Source organism: Sorex fumeus, unplaced genomic scaffold (genome assembly GCF_029834395.1).
Source record: "Sorex fumeus unplaced genomic scaffold, SorFum_2.1 ptg000019l, whole genome shotgun sequence".
Lineage (NCBI taxonomy): Eukaryota > Metazoa > Chordata > Mammalia > Eulipotyphla > Soricidae > Sorex > Sorex fumeus.
Window position 1 is genome coordinate 37,408,004 of NW_026606076.1, and position 21,524 is coordinate 37,429,527.

The 21,524-nt window shown below is 50.4% G+C and overlaps 2 protein-coding genes across 2 annotated transcripts; one reads left to right on the plus strand and one right to left on the minus strand.

The window, feature by feature from the left end:
- Positions 1–11: 11 nt before the first annotated feature.
- Positions 12–12,287, plus strand: LOC130022219 (zinc finger protein 345-like). Its single transcript, XM_056112973.1, has 6 exons — positions 12–96; positions 2,884–2,967; positions 5,368–5,494; positions 7,238–7,318; positions 7,719–7,795; positions 9,948–12,287. The coding sequence occupies exons 2-6, from the start codon at positions 2,935–2,937 to the stop codon at positions 12,285–12,287; spliced, it is 2,658 nt and encodes an 885-aa protein (XP_055968948.1). The 5' UTR covers positions 12–96; positions 2,884–2,934.
- Positions 12,288–20,497: 8,210 nt separating this feature from the next.
- On the minus strand, positions 20,498–21,498 carry LOC130022220 (zinc finger protein 675-like). The gene is made up of 2 exons (XM_056112974.1): positions 21,484–21,498; positions 20,498–21,364 (listed from the first exon to the last, which is right to left on the minus strand). The coding sequence occupies exons 1-2, from the start codon at positions 21,496–21,498 to the stop codon at positions 20,516–20,518; spliced, it is 864 nt and encodes a 287-aa protein (XP_055968949.1). The 3' UTR covers positions 20,498–20,515.
- Positions 21,499–21,524: the final 26 nt, after the last annotated feature.

The window sequence follows — 21,524 nt, forward strand, 5'->3', positions numbered from 1 at the left end:
TTTAACCAGAAAAAAAAAATTTCTGCTCTGCCTGTCAAGTTGCTGGCACCACCCACTATCCATCCCTCCCCGACCTCTCAAACCCAGACTGCGGGGGTGAGTACTGCAGAAAAGGGGGGTTGGAAAAATGTTGGTCCTTGGAAGGACCAGCTGCAGTAAAATTTTTCTTTGCACAAAACCATTCTTCCTCCTCCATTTTGCATTGCTCATCAGCATTTCTTCTCCTTCTCTTCCTCCTTCTCCTCCTCTTCTTCCGCCCTCCTCCTCCCCTCCTCTCTTTCCCCTCTTTCCCCTCCCCCTACTCCTTTTCCACCTCCTCCTCCTCCCTCCACCACCACAGGGAGCCTCACCCCTGGCTTATTCCTGGTTTTGCTCAGGGATCACTTTTTTTTTTCTTTTTGGGTCACACTCGGCAATACACAGGGGTTACTCCTGGCTCCTGCACTTAGGAATTACCCCTGCTGATGCTCGGGGGAACCATATGGGATGCTGGAATCGAACCTGGGTCGGCCGCATGCAAGGCAAATGCCCTACCTGCTGTGCTATCACTCCAGCGCCTCAGGGATCACACTTATAAGCTCAGGGGACCATATAGAATGCCAGGGATCAAATTGGGGTTGGTCACATGCAAGGTAAACACCTCACTACCTGCTGTCCTACTGATCAGGATTCCCTGACCTTTGGGTTTTTTTGGGGGGGGAGGGGGTGTTTTTTTTCCATCTATCCTGGAGATGCTCAGGTCTCTTGCCTTCTCCTGCTCCAAGCATGCACTCAGCTGTCTGAGCTCCTCTCCCTGGGTCTATATTAATACTTTGGGGGGAGTTGGAGCGATAGCACAGCGGTAGGGCGATTGCCTTACAAGCGGCCAACATGGCCGACCCGAGTTCGATTCCTCCACCCCTCTCGGAGAGCCCGGCAAGCTACCAAGAGTATCTCGCCCGCACGGCAGAGCATGGCAAGCTACCCGTGACGTATTCGATATGCCAAACACAGTAACAACAAGCCTCACGATAGAGATGTTACTGGGCCCGCTCGAGCAAATCAATGAACAACGGAGGACGGTGACGGTGACTGGGGGGAGTTGGGATTTGGGTCTCTCCTGGTGGTGCTTGAGGGCTGCTACCCCTCCGCTTAGGGGACCAGTGGACAGTGGGTACTAGGGAAGGGCCCCCACTTCTCCAGCCCGGTGAGCTCTCTCTCTCTCTCAGACCCTCTCTGTTCATACCTTTAGAAGATATTCTTAGATGAAGGAGGATGTTTGTCTTGTACTTGACCAACCCAGGTTCGATCCCTAGCATCCCATATGGACCCCTGAGTATCACCAGGTATGGCCCAAAAGTCAGAAGGAAAAAAAAATTCTTAGATGTGAATATTCTGGAATACTTTCAATGAGAGGCTGCCAGGAGAAAAAGAAACTCTAAGTAAAGGCCTGGGTTTGATATTTTTTCTTTTTTTTGGGTCACACCCGGCGATGCACAGGGGTTACTCCTGGCTCTGTGCTCAGGAATTACCCTTGGCGGTGCTCAGGAGACCATATGGGATGCTGGGAATCGAACCCGGGTAGGCCGCTTGCAAGGCAAACGCCCTACCCGCTGTGCTATTGCTCCAGCCCCCAAAGCCTGGGTTTGATCCCCGGCATTTCAGAAGTTCCCCTGAGCACCTTCATGAGTAATTCCTGAGTGCAGAGCCAGGAGTAAGCCCTGAGCATCTCTGTGTGAGGCCTCAAGAAAGGATCGTTTGGGCAGAACATAGTTTTTCCCTCCTTTTTTGCAAACAAAATTAAGTGCCCAAAGGAGCAAAATTATAGAGTCCATGAAAAATTGATGTGGAGATCCTGATCGGTGCTGGGTGTGGCCTCCATCCAATCAGAAACCAGAAACTAAGCCATGAGCATATACTGGTATAACCCGGTGCCATTCATAGAAAAATCCTCTTTTGCTTGGGCCAGAGAGTATTATAGCAGAGAGGCACATACCTTGCATGCAGCCAACCTGATTTTGATATTTGGCATCCCATATGACGATAGATAGCACAGCGGGGAGGGCATTTGCCTTGCACGCAGCCAACTCGGGTTCGATTCCCAGCATCTCATATGGTCCCCTGAGCACCGCCAGGAGTAACTCCTGAGTGCAGAACCAGGAGTAACCCCTGTGCATCACCGGGTGTGACCAAAAAAGCAAAAAAAAAAAAAAAAGATTCCTGACTCCAGAGCCAGAAGTAATCCCTGACATTGCCAACTGTGGCCCATAAAACCAAACAACCGAACAAAAAAAAAAAATCCCTCTACTGTAAGCTGTGGTTTCATTTCAAGGCAGGATTTTCCACCTATATTGTTGGCATTCAGTTCTGCTTTGCCCAATTTTTTTTTTTTTTTGCGGAGGGGGGTGAGCTATGCTCCCATCCACCCACCAAGAGCTGAGACCGAGGGTTTATCCTCGTTGTGTCCCTGTGTCCACCCCAGTGACAGAGCTGCTTTTGGGGCTGTAGTCATTGGGAGCAGCCCTGCTACCAACTTTCAGGGGGCGCTGATGCTTGGGAGTTCCTGACCTCAGAGTTAGCCCCTGGGACCGTGAGGGAACCTTCCTGAGGGGCCCAGGGAGGAGTCCTGGGGCTCTGGGTTGCAGCCCACCCACACACACACACAACCCCCTAATAGACAGAGGCCAGTGCTCTTGTCCTGACAGGCAGCCCAGATCCCAACCTGCTTCTGCATCCCCTGGAGAGGAAAGAGCATCCGACAGTGTCTCTCCTGGGTGGGTCTGTGAGCCTGTGCCCAGGGATACAGCCAGTCAGGGCATTTCTGGCTCCAATGCAGGAACTTCCGGTCAGGGCCAGATGGGTTGTGCTCCTCTCTGGTGCTCACAGCTCTCACTTCTCCTCCAGGTCTTTGCAAGGAACCTCCTGCTGAAGCTTGGGAGTAACAGGCTGAAGAAGATGGTGACACATCGTCTGGCACACTGTCCCCAGGTAAGAGAGTGACAAGATGACATGATGCAGTGACAGGAGCACACAGGCTTCCAGGGCTGACTGTTATTTCAGGAAGGAGCCCTGACATGTGGCTCGTGGTCAGAGAGCCTGACTCTCTGCAGTTTCTTATTAGTTTGTTTTGGTTTTAGGGCTGGAGCGATAGCACAGGGGTAGGGCGTTTGCCTTGCACAAGGCCCACATGGCCGACCTGAGTTCGATTCCTCCACCCCTCTCGGAGAGCCCGGCAAGCTACCGAGAGTATCTCGCCCGCATGGCAAAGCCTGGCAAGCTCCCCGTGACGTATTCGATATGCCAAACACAGTAACATGTCTCACGATGGAGACGTTACTGGGCCCACTCGAGCAAATCGATGAACAACGGGAGGACCATGACCATGACCGTGACCGTTTTTAGGCCACACATGGCAGTGTACAGGGGTTACTCTTGGCTCTGCACTCAGGAATTACTCCTGATGGTGCTTGGGGGGGCCATATGAAATGAGGCAATCAGGGACCTAACCAGGGCTAGCCATGTGCATGGCAAACACTCTGCCCGCTGTGCTATCACTTCGGGACTCTCTCTGCTGTTTTATTTATTTATTTTTTGCTTTTTGGGTCACACCCAACAATGCTCAGGGGTTACTCCTGGCTCTGCTCTCGGGAATTACTCCTAGCGGTGCTCAGGGGACCATATGGGATGCCGGGGATTGAACCCAGGTTGGCCGCATGCAAGGCAAATGCCCTACCCGCTGTGCTGTCACTCCGGCCCGTCTCTCTGCTGTGTTAGGTCGCTCTTATGTGTACGTGTTCGGTTTGGTTTGATTTATGGGCGCCAGGTGATGCTGAAGGTTTATTCCTGGTTCTTACCTCAAGCAAGAATCGCTGCTGGTGGGGTTCAAGCTGGGGTGCACAGGAAGGAACCCGGGTTGACTAAGTGCAAGGCTAGCTCCTGACCCGCTGTATTACCTTTTGGCCTTCTGTTTATTTTGTGTTTTATTTGATGCCATGCCCAGTGATCTTCAGGACCTATTTCTTTCTCTGCATTCCCAGCATCCCATGTGGTCCCCCGAGCACGGCCAGGAGTAATTCCTGAGGGCAGAGCCGGGAGTAACCCCTGTGCATTGCCAGGTGTGACCCAAAAAGAAAATAAATAAATACATAAATAAATAAATAAAGTGTGGCTCTAGGGACCAGAGAGATAACTGCAGTGGAATGAACCCAACCTGGGTTCCATCCCCAGAACCCCATATTGTCCTGTATCCCTCCAGGAGTGCTCCCTGAGCACAGGAGGCCGTGAACTCCTGGGGGTTCAGAGGACCCTATATGGGGCCTTTGCCCTACTTTGCTATATTGCTTTGGGCCCCAAGGACATGCCTTTCTCCTTTTCCCTTCTTTCTGCCTCCCTACAACCTGCCTCAGTAAAATAGCTTCACTTCCAAAGCTGCTGTGGCTGCAGTGACATCACCTTGTGGCTCTCTTGGGAAAATGAGAGTGAAGGGTCTTTTGGGTCAGCATAGCTGTTGGGAGCCGAGTCGTTTGTCCTGCTTCCGGAGTGATTTGGGTGCACAGGGGCCATGAATGCTGAGTCGATCACGTCCGGTTCTGAGTCGCTCACTGGACATTGAGTGGCCCCTTCTCATCCCTAGAGCCCTGGGCAGAGAGGTGCTGTGAGGGCTTGCAGGCAATGGGGGTATGTTTAGGGTTTGGGTTCACACCTAGAGTTGCCTTTCTTCTTCCTTTTTGGGCCACACCCAGCGATGCTCCTGGGTTACACCTGACTCTGCACGCAGAAATCACCCCTGGCAGTGTGTGTTGGAAGCCCATGGGGTTCCAGGGACTGAATCCCGGTGGGCCGTGTGTAAGGCAAAGCCCTCCCCACTCCTGGCCCCTGGAGTTGCTTTTTTTTTTTTTTGCTTTTTGGATCACACCCAGAAATGCTCAGGGCTCTGCACTCAGGAATTACTCCTGGAGGTGCTTGGGGGACCATATGGGATGCCGGGGATCGAACCCAGGTCGGTTGCGTGCAAGGCAAACGCCCTACCCGCTGTGCTATCGATCCGGCCCCTGGAGTTGCTTTTTGACTCCTACTGACTCTGCTCTTGGTGTTAGCACCAGGAGGCTGACGGGACTCAGGGGAACCGGGATTGGCCTGGGATTGATTCTGAGCAAGAAACTTCTAGTACAATGTGCCCACATCATTGTAGCTGATCTGGCTTCTTTAGAGTGATTGCTGGGGCCTGTCAGCCAGGAAAGCAGGTGGAGAAAAGGGGACATTGAGGCTGGTTCCCCCCAAGAGGAGAGGCCCTAAGACCATCTTGGGCCCTGGGGATCCCATCCTCAAAACCCAGGGAAAGGGGTGAGGACAGGCCCTGACTCCCACCCCCTGTGTGTGTCGGCTCAGGACATGGTGACCTTCCCTGACGTGGCCGTGAACTTTACCCCAGAAGAATGGACGTGCCTGGATGCCTCTCAGAGGAAGCTCTACAGGGACGTGATGCTGGAGACCTACCAGCACCTGCAGGCCATCGGTGAGAAACATTGGGGCCACCGCCCATGCTGGGTCAGACCTGCATGGGCTCTGGGTGTGTTGGGGTGGGTGGGGCTGGGCTGGGACACTCTGCTGGGGGATTAGGAGGGACCAGCACCCTCTCTCTGCATCCCTGTGGTATCTACATTTAAAGTGTGGCTCTAGGGACTAGAGTGATAGCACAGCGGGTAGGGTGTTTGCCTTGCACGCGGCCAACCCAGGTTCGATTCCCAGCATCCCATATGGTCCCCTGAGCACCGCCGGGAGTCATTCCTGAGTGCAAAGCCAGGAGTAACCCCTGAACATCGCCGGGTGTGACCCAAAAAGCAGAAAAAAAAGGTGTGGCTCTAGAGGGGCTGGAGCAATAGCACAGCAAGTAGGGTGTTTGCTTTGCACGCAGCCAACCTGGGTTCGATTCCCAGCATCCCATGTGGTCCTCCTAATACCGCCAGGAGTAATTCCTGAGGGCAGAGCCAGGAGTAACTCCTGTGCATCGCTGGGTGTGACCCAAAAAGAAAATAAATAAATAAATAAATAAGGTAAAGGCCCTCCCGTTGATCGTCGATTTGCTCGAGCGGGCCCAGTAACGTCTCCATTGGAGACTTTGTTGTTACTGTGTCTGGCATATCCAATACTCTCAGTAGCTTGCCAGGCTCTCCGAGAGGGGTGGAGGAATCGAACTGGGGTCGGCCATGTTGGCTGCTTGTAAGGCAAACGCCCTACCGCTGTGCTATCACTCCAGCCCAAATAAATAAATAAATAAATAAATAAAGTGTGGCTCTAGGGACCAGAGAAGTAACTGCAGTGGAATGAACCCAACCTGGGTTCCATCCCCAGAACCCCATATTGTCCTGTATCCCTCCACGAGTGCTCCCTGAGCACAGAGCCAGGAAGAAGCCCTGAGCACTGCTGGGTATGACCCCCAAACCCACAGAAAAGGGGCTGGAGCGATAGCACAGCGGGTAAGGCGTTTGCCTTGCACGCGGCCAACCCAGGTTCGATTCCCAGCATCCCTGAGCACCGCCAGGAGTAATTCCTGAGTACAGATCCAGGAGTAACCCCTGTGCATCGCCAGGTGTGACCCAAAAAAGCAAAAAAAAAAAAACCCACAGAAAAGAGGAGGCTGTCATACCGCATCCTTCTCCCAGACAGATTCTCAATAATGGACGTGATGCTGGTGGGCCAGAGCCTGCCTTCCTTGGCTTCAATCAGTCCATTGACTTGTAGTTCACTTAAGTTGTTTTTATTTCTTACCTTGGGGGCAAGCGTTATCAGAACTGTTGGACTTTGGGGATTGGCGTCACTTCCATGGTGCTAGTGGGACCGTGGAGCGGCACCAAGGATCAAACCTGAGGTTCCTGCACCACATGCCCCAAACTTTGGACTCTCTTGCACTCTGTTTTGATACTTTCGAGGAAATTTGGTGGTGGGGAGAGATGCCATTGCCGGTGGGACCAGTATTTACTCCTGGCTCTGTGCTCAGGAATCACTCCTTAGTGTAATACGGGAACCATATGGGAAGCCAGGGATTGAACCATCCCTGCTGTACTATTGCTCAAGCCTGCAATTTGATTCTTAATTTCAACTTGAGTCTTCTCTAGCAGATAACATATATGGGGCACATACAAAGTGCAGATTTTGTTCATCTCTTTTCAGTAAATTTGGTCAGTTTTCTTCAGGACACACAGGGGAGGCTTGTTGTGTTTTCCTTGTCACTAATCCGTGCTTCCGTCTCTGTGAGCAGGGCATTCTGGGGTGAAGCCTGCAGTGATCTCCTGGTTGGAAGAAAGAGCCCTGAAGCTGGGAAGGAGAGGTGTGTGTGCAGGTGAGTGTCTGAGGACCTTCCCTGGCTCAGGCCCTGAGCAGTGTGGGGGTGTGGGGGGCCTCAGGCTCCTGAAATTTATCACTCCAGCCTCTGTAAACCTTTTTAAAATATGAAAACAGTACAGGGCAGTCGTATAGCGGGGAGGACACTTGTCAGCATGCAGCCAATCTAAGTTTGATCCCTGGTATCTCATAGGGTCTCCTGAGCACCGTCAGGAGTGATCCCTGAGTGCAGTGCCAGGAGTAAGTACCCTGAGTATCACTGAGTGTGACCCCCCAAGCAAAACAGAACGAAACAAAAAATTGTGAAAGCAATACAGAATTCATCCCACCAGTTTTTGCCACCTTCTACTCTCTTCCATTCCATAATTCTTACCTTGTGTATTGTGTTTGATTTTTAGAACACGAATCAGAGCTTCAGAACTTGTCATTGCAGCCATTTGATTTGGGAACTGGCTCGCCAAATAGGTGTGAGAAGGTAAGATTCAAAAAAGTCAACAATACCTGGGGCTGGAGTGATAGCACAGCGAGTAGGGCGTTTGATTTGCACGCGGCAGACCCGGGTTCGATTCCCAGCATCCCATATGGTCCTCTGAGCACTGCCAGGAGTAGTTCCTGCGTGCATGAGCCAGGAGTAACCCCTCAGGTTCGATTCCCAGCATCCTATATGGTCCTCTGAGCACCACCATGTGTAATTCCTGAGTGCATGAGCCAGGAGTAACACCTGTACACCACCAGAGTGTCCCAAAAAGCAAAAAAAAAAAAAAATTACAATACCTGTCTGCCCAGACATGAGGCACTTGCCTTGTAGGGAGCTGGCCCAGGTCTATCCCAAAGGTTCCCCTGAGGGGCTGGAGCAATAGCACAGCGGGTAGGGCATTTGCCTTGCACGCAGAAGACCTAGGTTCGATTCCCAGCATCCCATAGGGTCCCCCGAGCACCGCCAAGAGTAATTCCTGAATGCATGAACCAGGAGTAACTCCTGTGCATGGCCGGGTGTGACCCAAAAAGCAAAAAAACAAACAAACAAACAAACAAAAAACAAAGGTTCCCCTGAGCCCCGCCAGGAATGTTCCCGAAGTGCAAAGCCTGAACGACACTGGGTGCTGCCCAGATTTTTTTAAACAGAAAAATAAAAATTACTATGGCAGAATTATTGCTCGGTGGACCAAGATATGATTTGCATGTGTAGGGTCAGGTCCCATCCTTGTTACCACCTAAGTGGTCTCTTGGCACTGAGCCAGGAACCTGAGAACCCAGTGCTTGACAAGTAGCCCCTTAACTTCACAGGCCTATTAAAGTACATTTAAAAAAAAAAAACTTGCGGTTGAAAAGGAGAGAGAGAACAAGGAAGTGCCCTGCCACAGAGGGAGGGTGGGATGGGGGGTGGGGGGTGGGAGGGATACTGGGATTAGTGGTGGTGGAGAACGGGCACTGGTGGAGGGATGGGTACTCGATCATTGTATAACTGAAACCCAACCACAAACATTTTGTAAGTCTACAACTAATGGTGTTTCATTAATAAAAATTAAAAAAAAAACAACTTAGGGCTGGAGAGATAGTACAGCAGGGAGGATGTTTGCCTTGTGCACAGCTGACTCTAGTTTGATCCCTGGCATTCTATATGGTCCCCCAAGCACCGCCAGAAGGAATCCTGAGTGCAGAACCACGAGTAATCCCTGAGCATTTTGGAACGTGACCCCACAAAACCAAAAACAAACAAACCTAAAGACAACTTTTTTTTTTTTGCGTTTTGGGTCACACCTGGCGATGCACAGAGATTACTCCTGGCTCTGCACTCAGCAATCACTCCTGGCGGTGCTCAGGGGAACCATATGGGATGCTGGGAATCGAACCCTGGTTGACTGCTTGCAAGGCAAACGCCCTACCTACTGTGCTATCACTCTAGCCCCAAGACATATTTTCATACCATGGAAATGCTGTGATTTTTCCCTCGACAGAATTTAAGCACTAGTTTTTGCTGTTTAAATAGCCCGTCTGAGAGCTGGAGCAATAGTACAATGGGTAGGGTACATACCTTGCGTGCAGCCCACCACAGAACTCAGTTTCCACCCACAGAACTCCACAGGGTTCCCTGCATCCCACCAGTAATAATCCCTGAGTATAGAACCTGGAGCAAGACCAGTGTATAACCAAATATGCCCCTCAACGCTCCCCCCGCCAAAAACAAAACAATAAAAAACTCATTGATCTTTGAAAGGGATACACATACAATCAGTTATTCTAAACAATCGCTATACTGAAGATCTTTCAGCTGTTGGGAATCTAACCTTATCTTCACACCTGTAAACACAGTCTGTACCCCTGAGCTGTACCTCTGCCCCAAATTTTGACACATTTTACATTTTTGATCAAAACCAGTGCTTCCAATTCTGCAGAGGAATCTATTTACCTGTTCATTGAGTTGAAGGGGAAAAAGCACTATGAAATTTGCACATCCATCTTGCAGAAACATTAGGTCATTCCATGGAAGCACCATAGACATATCAGGAACTGCATTTGTGAGGTGCAAATGTTAGAAATCACACAAGCAGGGCTCATTGTGTTTCGGCCATGAAGACTATCAAGGCATAGAGCAATAATTGGACTCCTTCTCTGCTGTTCTATAGGGAAGCAGCCAGCCCTGGTGGAATGTCTCTGATCCTGCGCAGTGTGACAAAATCTTGAGTGAGCCATCGTGCCCTCAGACCCATGGCAATGCTGAGACAGGCGGGATGTCCTCTGAAGGTGATCAGAATGAAGAGAGCGACCTCACTCTGCAAAAGCCCTCCCCTGAGGAAAACTCCTCAGAGTCTACTGCCCTCAGTCCACAAACACAACTTCCCCTATTCAGGTGGCCCCTGGACTGTGGGAGAGGAGCACTGTTTATAGTGAGTCCCTCATGCCAACAAGCCCACAAGCAAAGTCACCATGGACTGACCCCGTCCCAGTGTGAGGAATGTGAGGGAGCCTTCCCGTGTTCTCAGCACCATGATGTTCCCTTAGAAACCCACAGTGGACAGAACCCCCAGGAATGTCAGCAGCGAGAACAAACTTTGGGTCAAACAGCAAGTCAAACTTTGAGGCTTGACCATATGAACATAAACGCTGGAGAGAAGCCTTATGTATGTAAAGACTGTGGGAAGGCCTTTGATCGGTCTTCCAACCTTATTATCCATAGGAGAATTCATACTGGAGAGAAACCGTATGCATGTGAGGAATGTGGGAAGGCCTTTACTCGACCTTCAAGCCTTACCATACATAGGAAAATCCATTCTGGAGAGAAACCTTATGTGTGTAAGCAATGTGGGAAGGCCTTCGCTTACTCCTCACATCTCATTATCCATAGGAGAATTCATACTGGAGAGAAACCTTTTATATGCAAGGAATGTGGGGAGGCCTTCACTTATTCCTCAAAACTTATAATACATAGGAAAATGCATACTGGAGAGAAACCTTATATATGTAAAGATTGTGGGAAGGCCTTTGTGTACTCCTCCAAACTTCTTATGCATAGGAGAATTCATACTGGAGAGAAACCGTACGCGTGTCAGGAGTGCGGGAAGGCCTTCACTCGCTCCTCCAACCTCACTGAGCACATGAGACTTCACTTAGGCGAGTATCCTGTTGCCTATCAGGAATTTGCTTTGGCATCCCCTCTTTCTAAACTTGGGCAGTTGCGTCCCGGACAGAACCCTTTTGTATGTCAGGACTGTGGGAAGGTCTTTGTTTTTCCTTCATCCCTTTCCAGACACAGGCGAATTCACACCGGGGAAAGACCATATGGATGTCAGGAATGCGGGAAAGCCTTTCGGGAGAAATCCTCCCTTTCCAAACATAAGCGGATTCACACAGGGGAGAGGCCTTATGTCTGTGAGGAATGTGGGAAGACCTTCACTCGCTCCTCACACCTTTCTATCCATAGGACAGTTCACACGGGCCTGAGACCCTATGCCTGTCAGGAATGTGGGAAAGCCTTCACGCATGCATCAGCCCTGACTGCACACAGGAGAATGCACACAGGAGAGAAACCTTATGTGTGTCAGGAATGCGGGAAGGCCTTCACTAAGCCCTCTTCCCTTACTCACCACATCAGGATTCACACCGGTGAGAAACCCTACATATGTCAAGACTGTGGGAAGGCCTTTATCTCATCGTCATCCCTGTCTAAACACAGGAGAAACCACACGGGAGAGAGCCCCTATATCTGTGAGGCATGTGGGAAGGCCTTTGCCTCCTACTCATACCTTGCCCAGCACAAACGACTTCACACCGAAGAGAACCCTTATGTCTGTCAGGAGTGTGGGAAAGTCTTCTCGGCGTCCTCCAACCTTACCCAACATAGGAGAGTTCACACCGGCGAGAAACCTTTCACATGTCAGGACTGCGGGAAGGCCTTCACAAGGTCCTTTTACCTCTCAAGACATAGGAGCATTCATACTCGAGAGAAACTCAATGTCTGTCAGGAATGTGGGAAGGTCTTTACTTCCCCCTTATACTTCTTGGAACACCAGAGGATGCACACGGGAGAGAGCCCCAACATGTGTGAGGTGTGCGGGAAGGCCTTTGCTACGTCCTCCTACCTTACTCAGCATAGGAGACTTCACACTGGAGAGAAACCTTATGCATGTCAGGAGTGTGGCGAGGCCTTTATCGCCCCCACGGTCCTCACTCGACATATGATGGTTCACAGTGGAGAGAAACCATACGCATGTGAGGAATGTGGGAAGGCCTTCACCCGATCCTCAAACCTTACCGAACACATGCGAATTCACAGGGGCGAGAAACCTTACGGATGTCAGGAATGTGGGAAAACCTTCACGCATCATTCAGTCCTGAACAGGCATCGGCAAATCCACTCTGGTCTGAAACCCCACATGTGTCCAGAATGTGGGAAGACCTTTAGTAGGGCCTCAAGACTGACTGAGCACAGGAGAGTTCATACAAAGTACGAAGCACTAGTTGTCTAATGGGAAGGCTTTCCCGGACCCTCACACCCTCATTATCCACAAGAGATGGCACACTAGGTGTGAAATCAACCCCTTCTAAAAATCCTCAAGGTCACGACAGTCCCCCTGCATAGAAAAAGTTTTCGTTTTGACAACAGGGATTGCTGAAAAGCAGGCAAGCCGGAAGCAATCCTGCAAGAGTATGAGAAGGTTCCCACATCATCACGTAGAAGGGAGAGGTACTTGCCGCTTGTAGCTATGCCAGCATGCCTTTGGGCTTCATGTGTATGTGAACTTGCAAAGAGAGGGCCCATGTGATGGGAGCCAAGAGGACAGTGGTACAGAACTAAAAAAAAAAAAATCCATGAAGCTAGCCCCACCCTTGGGGCTCTCAGCCAAAGCACTGGGTCTCTCTCATCCTCTGTTCTGACTCTAGGGCATGGGTTCCACAGCAGTGACCCACCTGTATGGAATCCTTTTCAATGGGGAAAAACAGCCAACCCTTCATTCTCCAGGCCTTCCTGTCCATGGAAAATGTCACACTGGAGAAAGACCCTATCTGGAAAGGGTGTGGGAAGCTCTACCTTCAGCCTTCCTGTATGCTAGGAATGAAAAACAACAGATGTAGGAAGACCTCTACTCCAATTCCAAACTTAACCATACACATGTGAATTCTCATACAGAGAAACCGTTTTTTTTTTTCCTTTTGGGGTCACACCCAGTGGTGCTCAGGACTTTCTTCTGGCTCTGTACTCAGGGATTATTCCCGGCGGGCTTGGGGAAACCTATGTGATGCTGGGCCTGGGACCAGATCAGCTGCATGCAAGGCAAGTGCCTTTCCTGCTGTGCTATCATTCTGGCCCTTGAGAAATCTTTTCAACGTCACCAGGGTAGCAAGACCGCACTGAAGCCTCAGTCAGCCAGTGATTTCGGTTGAACTTGCCTAACTGGCATCTCCAACCTGAACCCACCAACAGCTCAGAACAAGGGGCAGCCCAGCATTTTAATTTTTTAAATTTTGGTCTGGGGGGCCTTGCCTGGTGGTGCTCAGGGGTTACTCCTGGGTCTGCACTCAGGGGATCACTTCTGCCTTTGCTCAGGGGACTAGAAGGGGTGCCAGGCATCAAGGTAAATGCGCTACCTACTGTGCCATCTCTCTGGCCCCCTGGCTTTTTTTTTAAATTAAATACAGCATCCCTTTCTCTCGCTTCCCAGCACCTGGCCCATTATTTGTAAGTTCCAAATACTAGTTAAGAACAAAAAGTTGGGGCCGGAGTGATAGCACAGCGGGTAGGGCATTTGCCTTGCACGCGGCCAACCTGGGTTCAATCCCCGGCATTCCATATGGTCCCCCAAGCACCGCCAGGAACAATTCCTGAGTGCAGAGCCAGGAATAACCCCTGAGCATTGCTGGGTGTGAGCCAAAAAGCAAAAAAAAAAAAAAAGAACAAAAAGTTAACTTCCACATCCCACCACCACTGCCACAAAAGTTCATCTACTGGCCTTGTTCCAAAGACTCATAAATAATTTTTTTTCTCTTTGGGTTACACCTGGCAATGCCCAGGGATTCCTCCTGGCTCTGCACTCAGGAATTACTCATGGCGGTGCTCAGGGGAACCTATGGGATGCCAGGGATTAAACCCGGGTCAGCCACGACTGCTTGCAAGTCAGATGCCCGACTCATTGGACTATCGTTCCAGTCTGCATAAATTAATCTTGAAAGAGATCAACTAGTCGCCAAAATTTCTTGGATGCCCATTCCCTGCCGAGACCTCTGCGACAATTTCGGAGAAGGGTGGAGAGCAGACACTTCCACTCGTCAAGGCCACAGCCAAGCCTCTGGTCAGACTACGCAATTAAATACTCTGGATTTTCTGAAGTAACACCTTCAACTCGACAGCCCTGACATCCCAGCCAGACTGGGTGAGACGACAACATAGAAACCAACCAATCTCAAGGAACAAAAAAACATTCCCACACACAGAAGGCTTAACTCGCAAGAGTGGCTAAGTGAACCCTCAGAACAAGGACTTCATGTCCCCCATGGGGACAATTTTTCTTTACGGCCCATTTTCACAAATTTTCTTGTATGGAAATATTTTTTGATCCTTCCACTAGCCATTTAGTGGTAACATGCAATAGAAAATAAATTATTGCTAGTCTGCTACAGGGACAGTCTTCGGGGGGAGGGGGCGGGGATGGAAGGTAACAGTGGTGGGTGGAGTTGGAATATTGAATACCAGTCCCAAACCATCATAAAGAACTTTGTAAACCACGGTGTTTAAATAAAGCGGGGCCATAAAAATAAAAGGCTGGAATACTTACACACCTGTGGTCACAGGATGAAAAGCAATCAGCACATACCTTTAATGGATAGTATTTTTTTTATTTTGCTTTTTTGGGTCACACCCAGCGATGCTCAGGGATTATTCCTGGCTCTGAACTCAGGAATTCCTGCTGGCAGTGCTTGGGGGACCATATGGGATGCCGGGGATCGAACCCAGGTTGGCTGTGTGCAAGGCAAACGCCCTACCTGCTGTGCTATCGCTCCAGCCCCAGTATTTTTTTTATTTTTATTGGCTTTTGGCATCACATCCTGTGATGCTCAGGGGTTCCTCCTGGCTCTGCACTCATGAATTACTCCAAGAAGTGCTTGTGGGACCAGATGGGATGCCGGAGATCGAACATAAGTCGACCAGGTGCAAGGCAAATGCCCTCCCCATTGCACTATCACTCTGGTCCCTAAGAGATAAAGTTGAGGAGTCGGAGAGACAACATAAGAGGTAGGGCACTGGCCTTGCATGGGTTGACTCTGTTTGGATACTCAACACCCCATAGGACACCCACCCGGTGTGATCCCCGAGCACAGAGCCAGGAGTAAGCTAGGAGTATGCCTAAGCACCACCAGGTGTGGTTGCCCCCCAAAAAAATACCCAAAAAGGATCTGGTGTAAATGCTTTGAGAACCCAACAACCAATGGCCCCTAGGGACGGCTGGAGGCTGCTCTCCCTAATAAAACCAAGAGGTGAAACTGGCAGGCTGGAGAGAAAATACAAAGCTTAAAGTGCTTCCCTAATACGTAGCAGGGACCTTGGTTCAAAACCCAGTATGCATAGGGTCCCCGGAGCACTGTCACATGTGGACTGTGAGTACCACCCCACAACAAAATAAATACTGGGGAAGGCATTTGCTTTGCAAGCTGCCCACCCTGGGTTCAGTCCTCAGCATTACATAGGGTCCCCCAAGCAGGAGTAATTCCTGAAAGCAGAGCCAGGAGTAAACCTTGAGCATCGCTGGGTCTGACCCAAAAGAAGCAAAAATTAGAAAAAGAAGAAAGAAATACTAGAATTTTGTTGGAGCCACACTAGATGGTGCTCAGGATTACAGGGTCACACGCAACAATGGCAGAGAGGAAAGATTTAACTGGATTTAACTCAGGTCTAACTCATGCTACACTTGGGCTCTGTCCACCGGTACCCTGCCACCTTTTTGAGTTCGGTGGCCCTTGCAGTGTCGGGGAAGGAACCCAGGCTGGCCTTGTGCAGGGCAAGCGTCCTTGCCTCTGTCCAATGACTCCAGGACCCTCATCCCAACATCTGGGGATGGGAGGTCAGAGAGGACCGGAGAGTCGTGGGACTCACTCAGCCCCTTGTCAGCCGCTGCAGAGATCTTTGCTCTGCAGGAACATGACCCAGCTCACCTTGGAGACTTGAACCCCGAACACATGGAGGAAACTGTCCCTCGCTGTCCCCTTCCCGACACTCAGCATCTGGAGACCTTGGAGGTTCCCTGCTCTCTGAGAAACCCCACCTGCAACCCTCAAATAGCCCTTCAGTGTCCCCTTTCTTCCCTGCTTCCTCCCGTGCAGAGAAATGGGAGACTGAGAACAAAAAAACCAAACCTGTGCCCAGATGCAGTATAGTCCCGCCCCCCGCAAGTTGGGAGCCATGACGTCACTTCCGCTTCCAATGGGCTGGCTTAAAGACCCCACACACTGCTTTACCTTCTCCGGTTAGGAAGGTGCACTGTCCTTTTTTTCCCCCCGGGACTGGCTCATTTGTGATCAGACACAATGAGTGGTGGCAGTGGGCTGTGCTCAGGGATCACTCCTGATAGGGCTCACATGATCCTATGAGGTGCAGGAGATTGATCCTGGGTCAGCTGACCCCGTTGTCATTTTTTTGAATTCTAGGATCTTGCCTGCTATCCCAGGATTATTTCATTTCATCTTTGGGGGTCACACCTGGCAGAGCTCGGGGATTACTCCTGGTTCTGTGCTTAGGAACCCCTGTGTAGAGCCTAGGATGTAAATGGGAAGAGATATGATTCAGGGGACTGAGCTCCGGGCTTTCCTAGGAGGCCTGGAATCAGCCTTTGACAGTTTCCCTGAGCACCAACAGGAGTGGTCCCCTAAACTCCAGGTGTGGGACCAGACCCCAAGCTATGGTACAACAAGGAGGGTGTTTGCCTTCCATGTGGCCATCCTGGGTTCACAGCACTCCAAGCACTGCCAGGAGTAACCCCTGAGCATCACCAGGTGTGGCCCCCAAAACAAAATAACTATGTTCAGCTCCTCAGAGACAGAAGAGAGCGAAGGAAAAGTTGGAAATGAATCAGAATTCCAACATGGTAAGGGGGAACAAAGCAGGTCATGGAACTAAATCCACGGGTGTCTTTTTCAACACAGGTTAGAAAAAAAACTCAGGAGTGGTGAAGACAAGGGATTGTACGGCAGATCGGGCAACTGCTTTGCACACAGCTGACCTGGGTTTGATCCCAGGCACCTCATAGGGTCCCCTGAGCACCACCATGAGTGATCCCTGAGTGTAGAGCCAAGAGTAAGCCCTGAGGGGTCAGAGCAATAGTAGAATAAGTATGGTGTTTGCCTTGCACCCGGCCGACCTGGGTTCGATCCCCGGCATCCCACAGGGTCCCCCGAGCACCGCCAGGAGTGATTCCTGAGTGCAGAGCCAGGAGTAAGCCCTGAGCACTGCCAGATGTGACCCAAAAAGCAAAAAAAAAAAAAAAAAAAAAAAAAAAAAAACCAGAAAAAAAGAAAAAATGAGCCCTGAGCACCATCACCAGGTGTGGTTCTAAAACCCAAAAAGGAGGCAGGGGAAGAAATCAAGAAGTTGGAAAAATAGTACAGTGGGGAGAATGTTTGTCTTGCACGTGGCTGAACCAAGTTTGATCCCCCGCGTCGTATATGGTCCCTGTGAACTGCCAGGAGTAATTTCTGACCATTGCTGGGAATGATGCCCAAACCAAACCACAAATTAAGTACCTTTGTATGTGGGAAGTGAATCCTGAGACTCTTTCAGGAGTCAAGAAGCAGGATACAGTCAAACACATTCAGGAGTCACAATTCAAAGGGCACAGAAGACGCAACATCATATGTTATTCATAACTGGCAATAGAGAGCAAATTGTCTACTGTTGCCTTTTCAGCAGATCTGAGTGTTGGGGTAAAATCCCAAATAATAATGGTGGGTCTGGTGTCAAAATATTGAATGTGATCAAAGTAGAGAGAGAATGTGGAAATCATCTGCCCCACAGGTAGGGGGAAGGTGTGGGATGGGGTATACTGGGTTGTTGGGGGTGGAGAATGGGCACTGGTGAAGGTACGGGTGTTTCATTGTATGACCGAGACTTAGACCCAAAAGATTTGTAACTGCTCTCACGGTGATTCGATAAATAAAATTATAAAAAATGAAAAAAAATAGGTGGAGTACATGCACAATTCAATCAGCTAATCAGTGGCTGAATAAATAGCAATACTCCTACATTTTAATGGGTTGGAGCGATAGCACAGCGGTAGGGCATTTGCCTTGCACGCAGCCAACATGGCCGACCCGAGTTCGATTCCTCCGTCCCTCTCGGAGAGCCCGGCAAGCTACCGAGAGTATCTCGCCCCCACGGCAGAGCCTGGCAAGCTCCTCGTGACGTATTCGATATGCCAAACACAGTAACAACAAAGTCTCCAATGGAGACGTTACTGGGCCCGCTGGAGCAAATCGACGAACAACGGGAGGGCCTTTACCTTACCTTTACTTTTTACTCCTACATTTAAAAAAAAAAGGGCACGGAAGATATGAGACAGAAAAAGTGGCAAAATATTGAAGGAAAAGGGGGTGAAGCCTCCTTTATACAGGCTCCCAAGGTTTTCCTGAGTCCAAATAACACCATGTAAATAGGAAACCCTGAAAGACTGGAAATGATAGGATGGACAACTGGTAATCCCGCTGTCATCAAAAGTAAGGAAAGCCCAATCTCCGAATCATACACCGTAATAAAGACTCTTACCCCCAGTAGCTTCCCTGCCAGTGGACACTAACTAGGAAATCTGACTCCTCAGGACATTTTCCTTACGAACCCAACGCCCATGAACTTAAGTTATTTGACTCTTGGCAGCAATAGTACAGTGGGGAAGATGTTGAACGTTTGTCCTTCACACAGCTGACCTGGGTTCGATCCCTGGCATCCCATATGTTCCCCCTGAGCACTGCCAGGAGTAATTCCTGAGTACAGAGCCATTAGTAACCCCCATGGATCTGTGGATGTGGCCCAAATACTAATTTTCCTATCCTCCCAAGAAAAAGTTATGTGTTTCTTACATTGTCACATAATGAATAGAGAAGTGCCAAGTGGGAATAAGGGTATACATTTGTGATGAAACTTTACATCAACGTGGCCGGAACAATAGCACAGTGGGGAGGTCATCTGCCTTGCACACGGCCAAGCCAGATTTGATCCCTGTTATCCCACGTAGTCCCCTGAGCACCTCCAGGAGTAATTTCTGAGTGCAGAGCCAGGAGTAACCCTTGAGCATCGCCAGGTGTGACCTAAAAAGGAAAAAAAAAAAGCCTATACATTGGGGATAAGGGAGGGTTGGGGCCACAACATTTGTGTTCAGCACTTCCTCCTGGCTCAGGGATCACTCCTGACCGTGCTCAAGGTCCTATGCTCAGAACCAAGGATTGAATTAGAATCAGACTCAGACTCTCTAGCCCATTGGACTACTTCTACAGCCTAAATATGACTTAGTTTTCTCCCACTAGAAAATTGCAGTGAATATATATATATATCATTGGGCAGGAGAGAGCTCAATTCTTTTTTTGTTTGTTTTTGGACCACACTTGATGATGCTCAGAGGTTACAACTGGCTCTGCACACAGGAATTACTCCTGGAGGTGCAGGGGGGGACACTATGGGATGCCGGGGACCAACCCTGGGTCATCTGTGTGCAAGACAAACACCCTACCCCCTGTCCTATTGCCCCAGCCCCTGGACAGGAGAGTTCAGAAGGCAAGTCCATGCTAAATACGCAGGAATCCCAATTTTGAATCTGGCTCCAGAGTACCCTGAACCCTGTGTGGATTGTGCCCAGCTGGTGCCCTGGGGTTCGTCCCCAGCCAACCCGAATGACCATTTCCCACTTATCTCAAACTGGGGGTTCTCTCTCCTGCATGATTTCTGACTCTCTGAAGGATAATTTTTCATGGACACAATAGGGATGTTCATTGCTTCCTCATATCCCACTACGTCTGGAATCCACATCTGGGGCATAACAAACTTGCTAGTTCCCGATCTGATTATGGGGACACCCTTGATCTAATGTTCTCCTTCCAAGCCTTCCACTTGGGATCTTTCCAACTTTCCTTTTGAGAACTTCTCTAGAGGATGGTTTTTTTCCATGACGCAGAAATGAAGGGACCTGACACCCCTTTCTTCTCTTCGAGTCACAAACGTAGGAGCATACCATGAAGTGAGTGATGCATATCCCATCTTCTGGAGGTGGGGGACGTAGTTAGCACCTGGGGTAGCATGTGGTAGTTGACTGGGGTACCATGTGGTTCCAGGGATCAAGCATCCATGCAAAGCCTGAATTCATCCACAGAGTGTCTTCGGCCCCCAATAACCATCGGATTCCTCCGCCATGTGACTCACCTTGTATTCAAAACGTTTGGCTTCATACACATGGAACATTCCAAAGTCATCGCCACTGTCAATTCATTCTAAAGTAATGAATTGAAGAACAGGCATTCGGACATTTTATTTATTATTCTTTTTTGGTTTGTGGGGGGGAAGGGGACACACCTGGCTCATTCCTGGCTCCGCACTTAGGAATTACTCTTGTTGGTGCTTGGAGATCACCTGGGATGCCTGGGATGGAAGTTGGCCAGCTGTCACCAAGGCAGGCGCCGACCCCTTTGTACGATGGCTCGCGGACCCCTGGACAATGTTCCCTTTCTAGGGTTTCTTGCCAGTGTGAATTTTCTTATGGACGGTCAGGCCGGAAGATTGCGTGAAGGCCTTCCCACACTCCTTACACGCGTAGGGCTTCTCTCCCGTGTGGATCCTCATGTGGACCGTGAGAACCGAAGAATACGTGAAGGCCTTCCCGCATTTCTTACAGGCGTAGGGTTTCTCCCCGGTGTGAATCTTCATATGGAGAGTCAGGACGGAAGACTGCGTGAAGGCCTTCCCGCACTCCTTGCACGCGTAGGGCTTCTCGCCCGTGTGGACGCGCATGTGTTTCCGCAGGCCCGAAGACTGGATGAAGGCCTTCCGACACTTGTCGCACTGAAACGGTTTCTCGCCCGCGTGGTACTTCATGTGGATGATGAGATGCGAGGACTGGGTGAAGCCCTTCCCGCACTCCCGACACGAGTAGGGCTTGGCCCCCGTGTGGATGCGCATGTGCGTGGTGAGGTTGGACGACTGCGTGAACGCCTTCCCGCACTCCTTGCACACGAACGGCCTCTCCCCGGTGTGGATCCGTCGGTGGAGGCTGAGACCCGAGAACTGGGCGAAGGCCTTCCCGCACGCCCCGCACACGTAGGGCCTCTCCACCGTGTGGATGCGAAAGTGCTTCGTCAGGTCCGAGAGGTAAGAGTAGGCTTTGCCACACGTGTCGCAGGTATAGGGCTTCTCCCCCGTGTGGATCTTCATGTGTTGGCTGAGGCCCGAGGACTGCGTGAAGGCCTTCCCGCACTCTTTACACGCATACGGTCTCTCCCCCGTGTGTATCCTCATGTGCGTCGTCAGGCTCCAGGCCTGGCTGAACGCTTTTCCGCACTGCTGACATTCATGGGGATGCTTTCCATTTGAGGGACCCCCGGGGTGCTTAGTCCACAGAAAGCCTCTGGCACCTTCCTGACAGTGCAGGGGACGCACCCCTGCCTGCACGCGCTTGTGACCGTGATTGGCCAAGGTGCCATGAGTATTGTCATCATGAGGGTTCCTGCCGGGAGGCGGT

Coding starts and splice junctions, on each gene's coding strand:
- LOC130022219 (XM_056112973.1), top strand. CDS start 2,935: ATGGTGACACATCGTCTGGCACACTGTCCCCAG. Junction 2,968..5,367: donor GTCTGGCACACTGTCCCCAG/GTAAGAGAGTGA, acceptor GTGTCGGCTCAG/GACATGGTGACCTTCCCTGA. Junction 7,796..9,947: donor CGCCAAATAGGTGTGAGAAG/GTAAGATTCAAA, acceptor GCTGTTCTATAG/GGAAGCAGCCAGCCCTGGTG.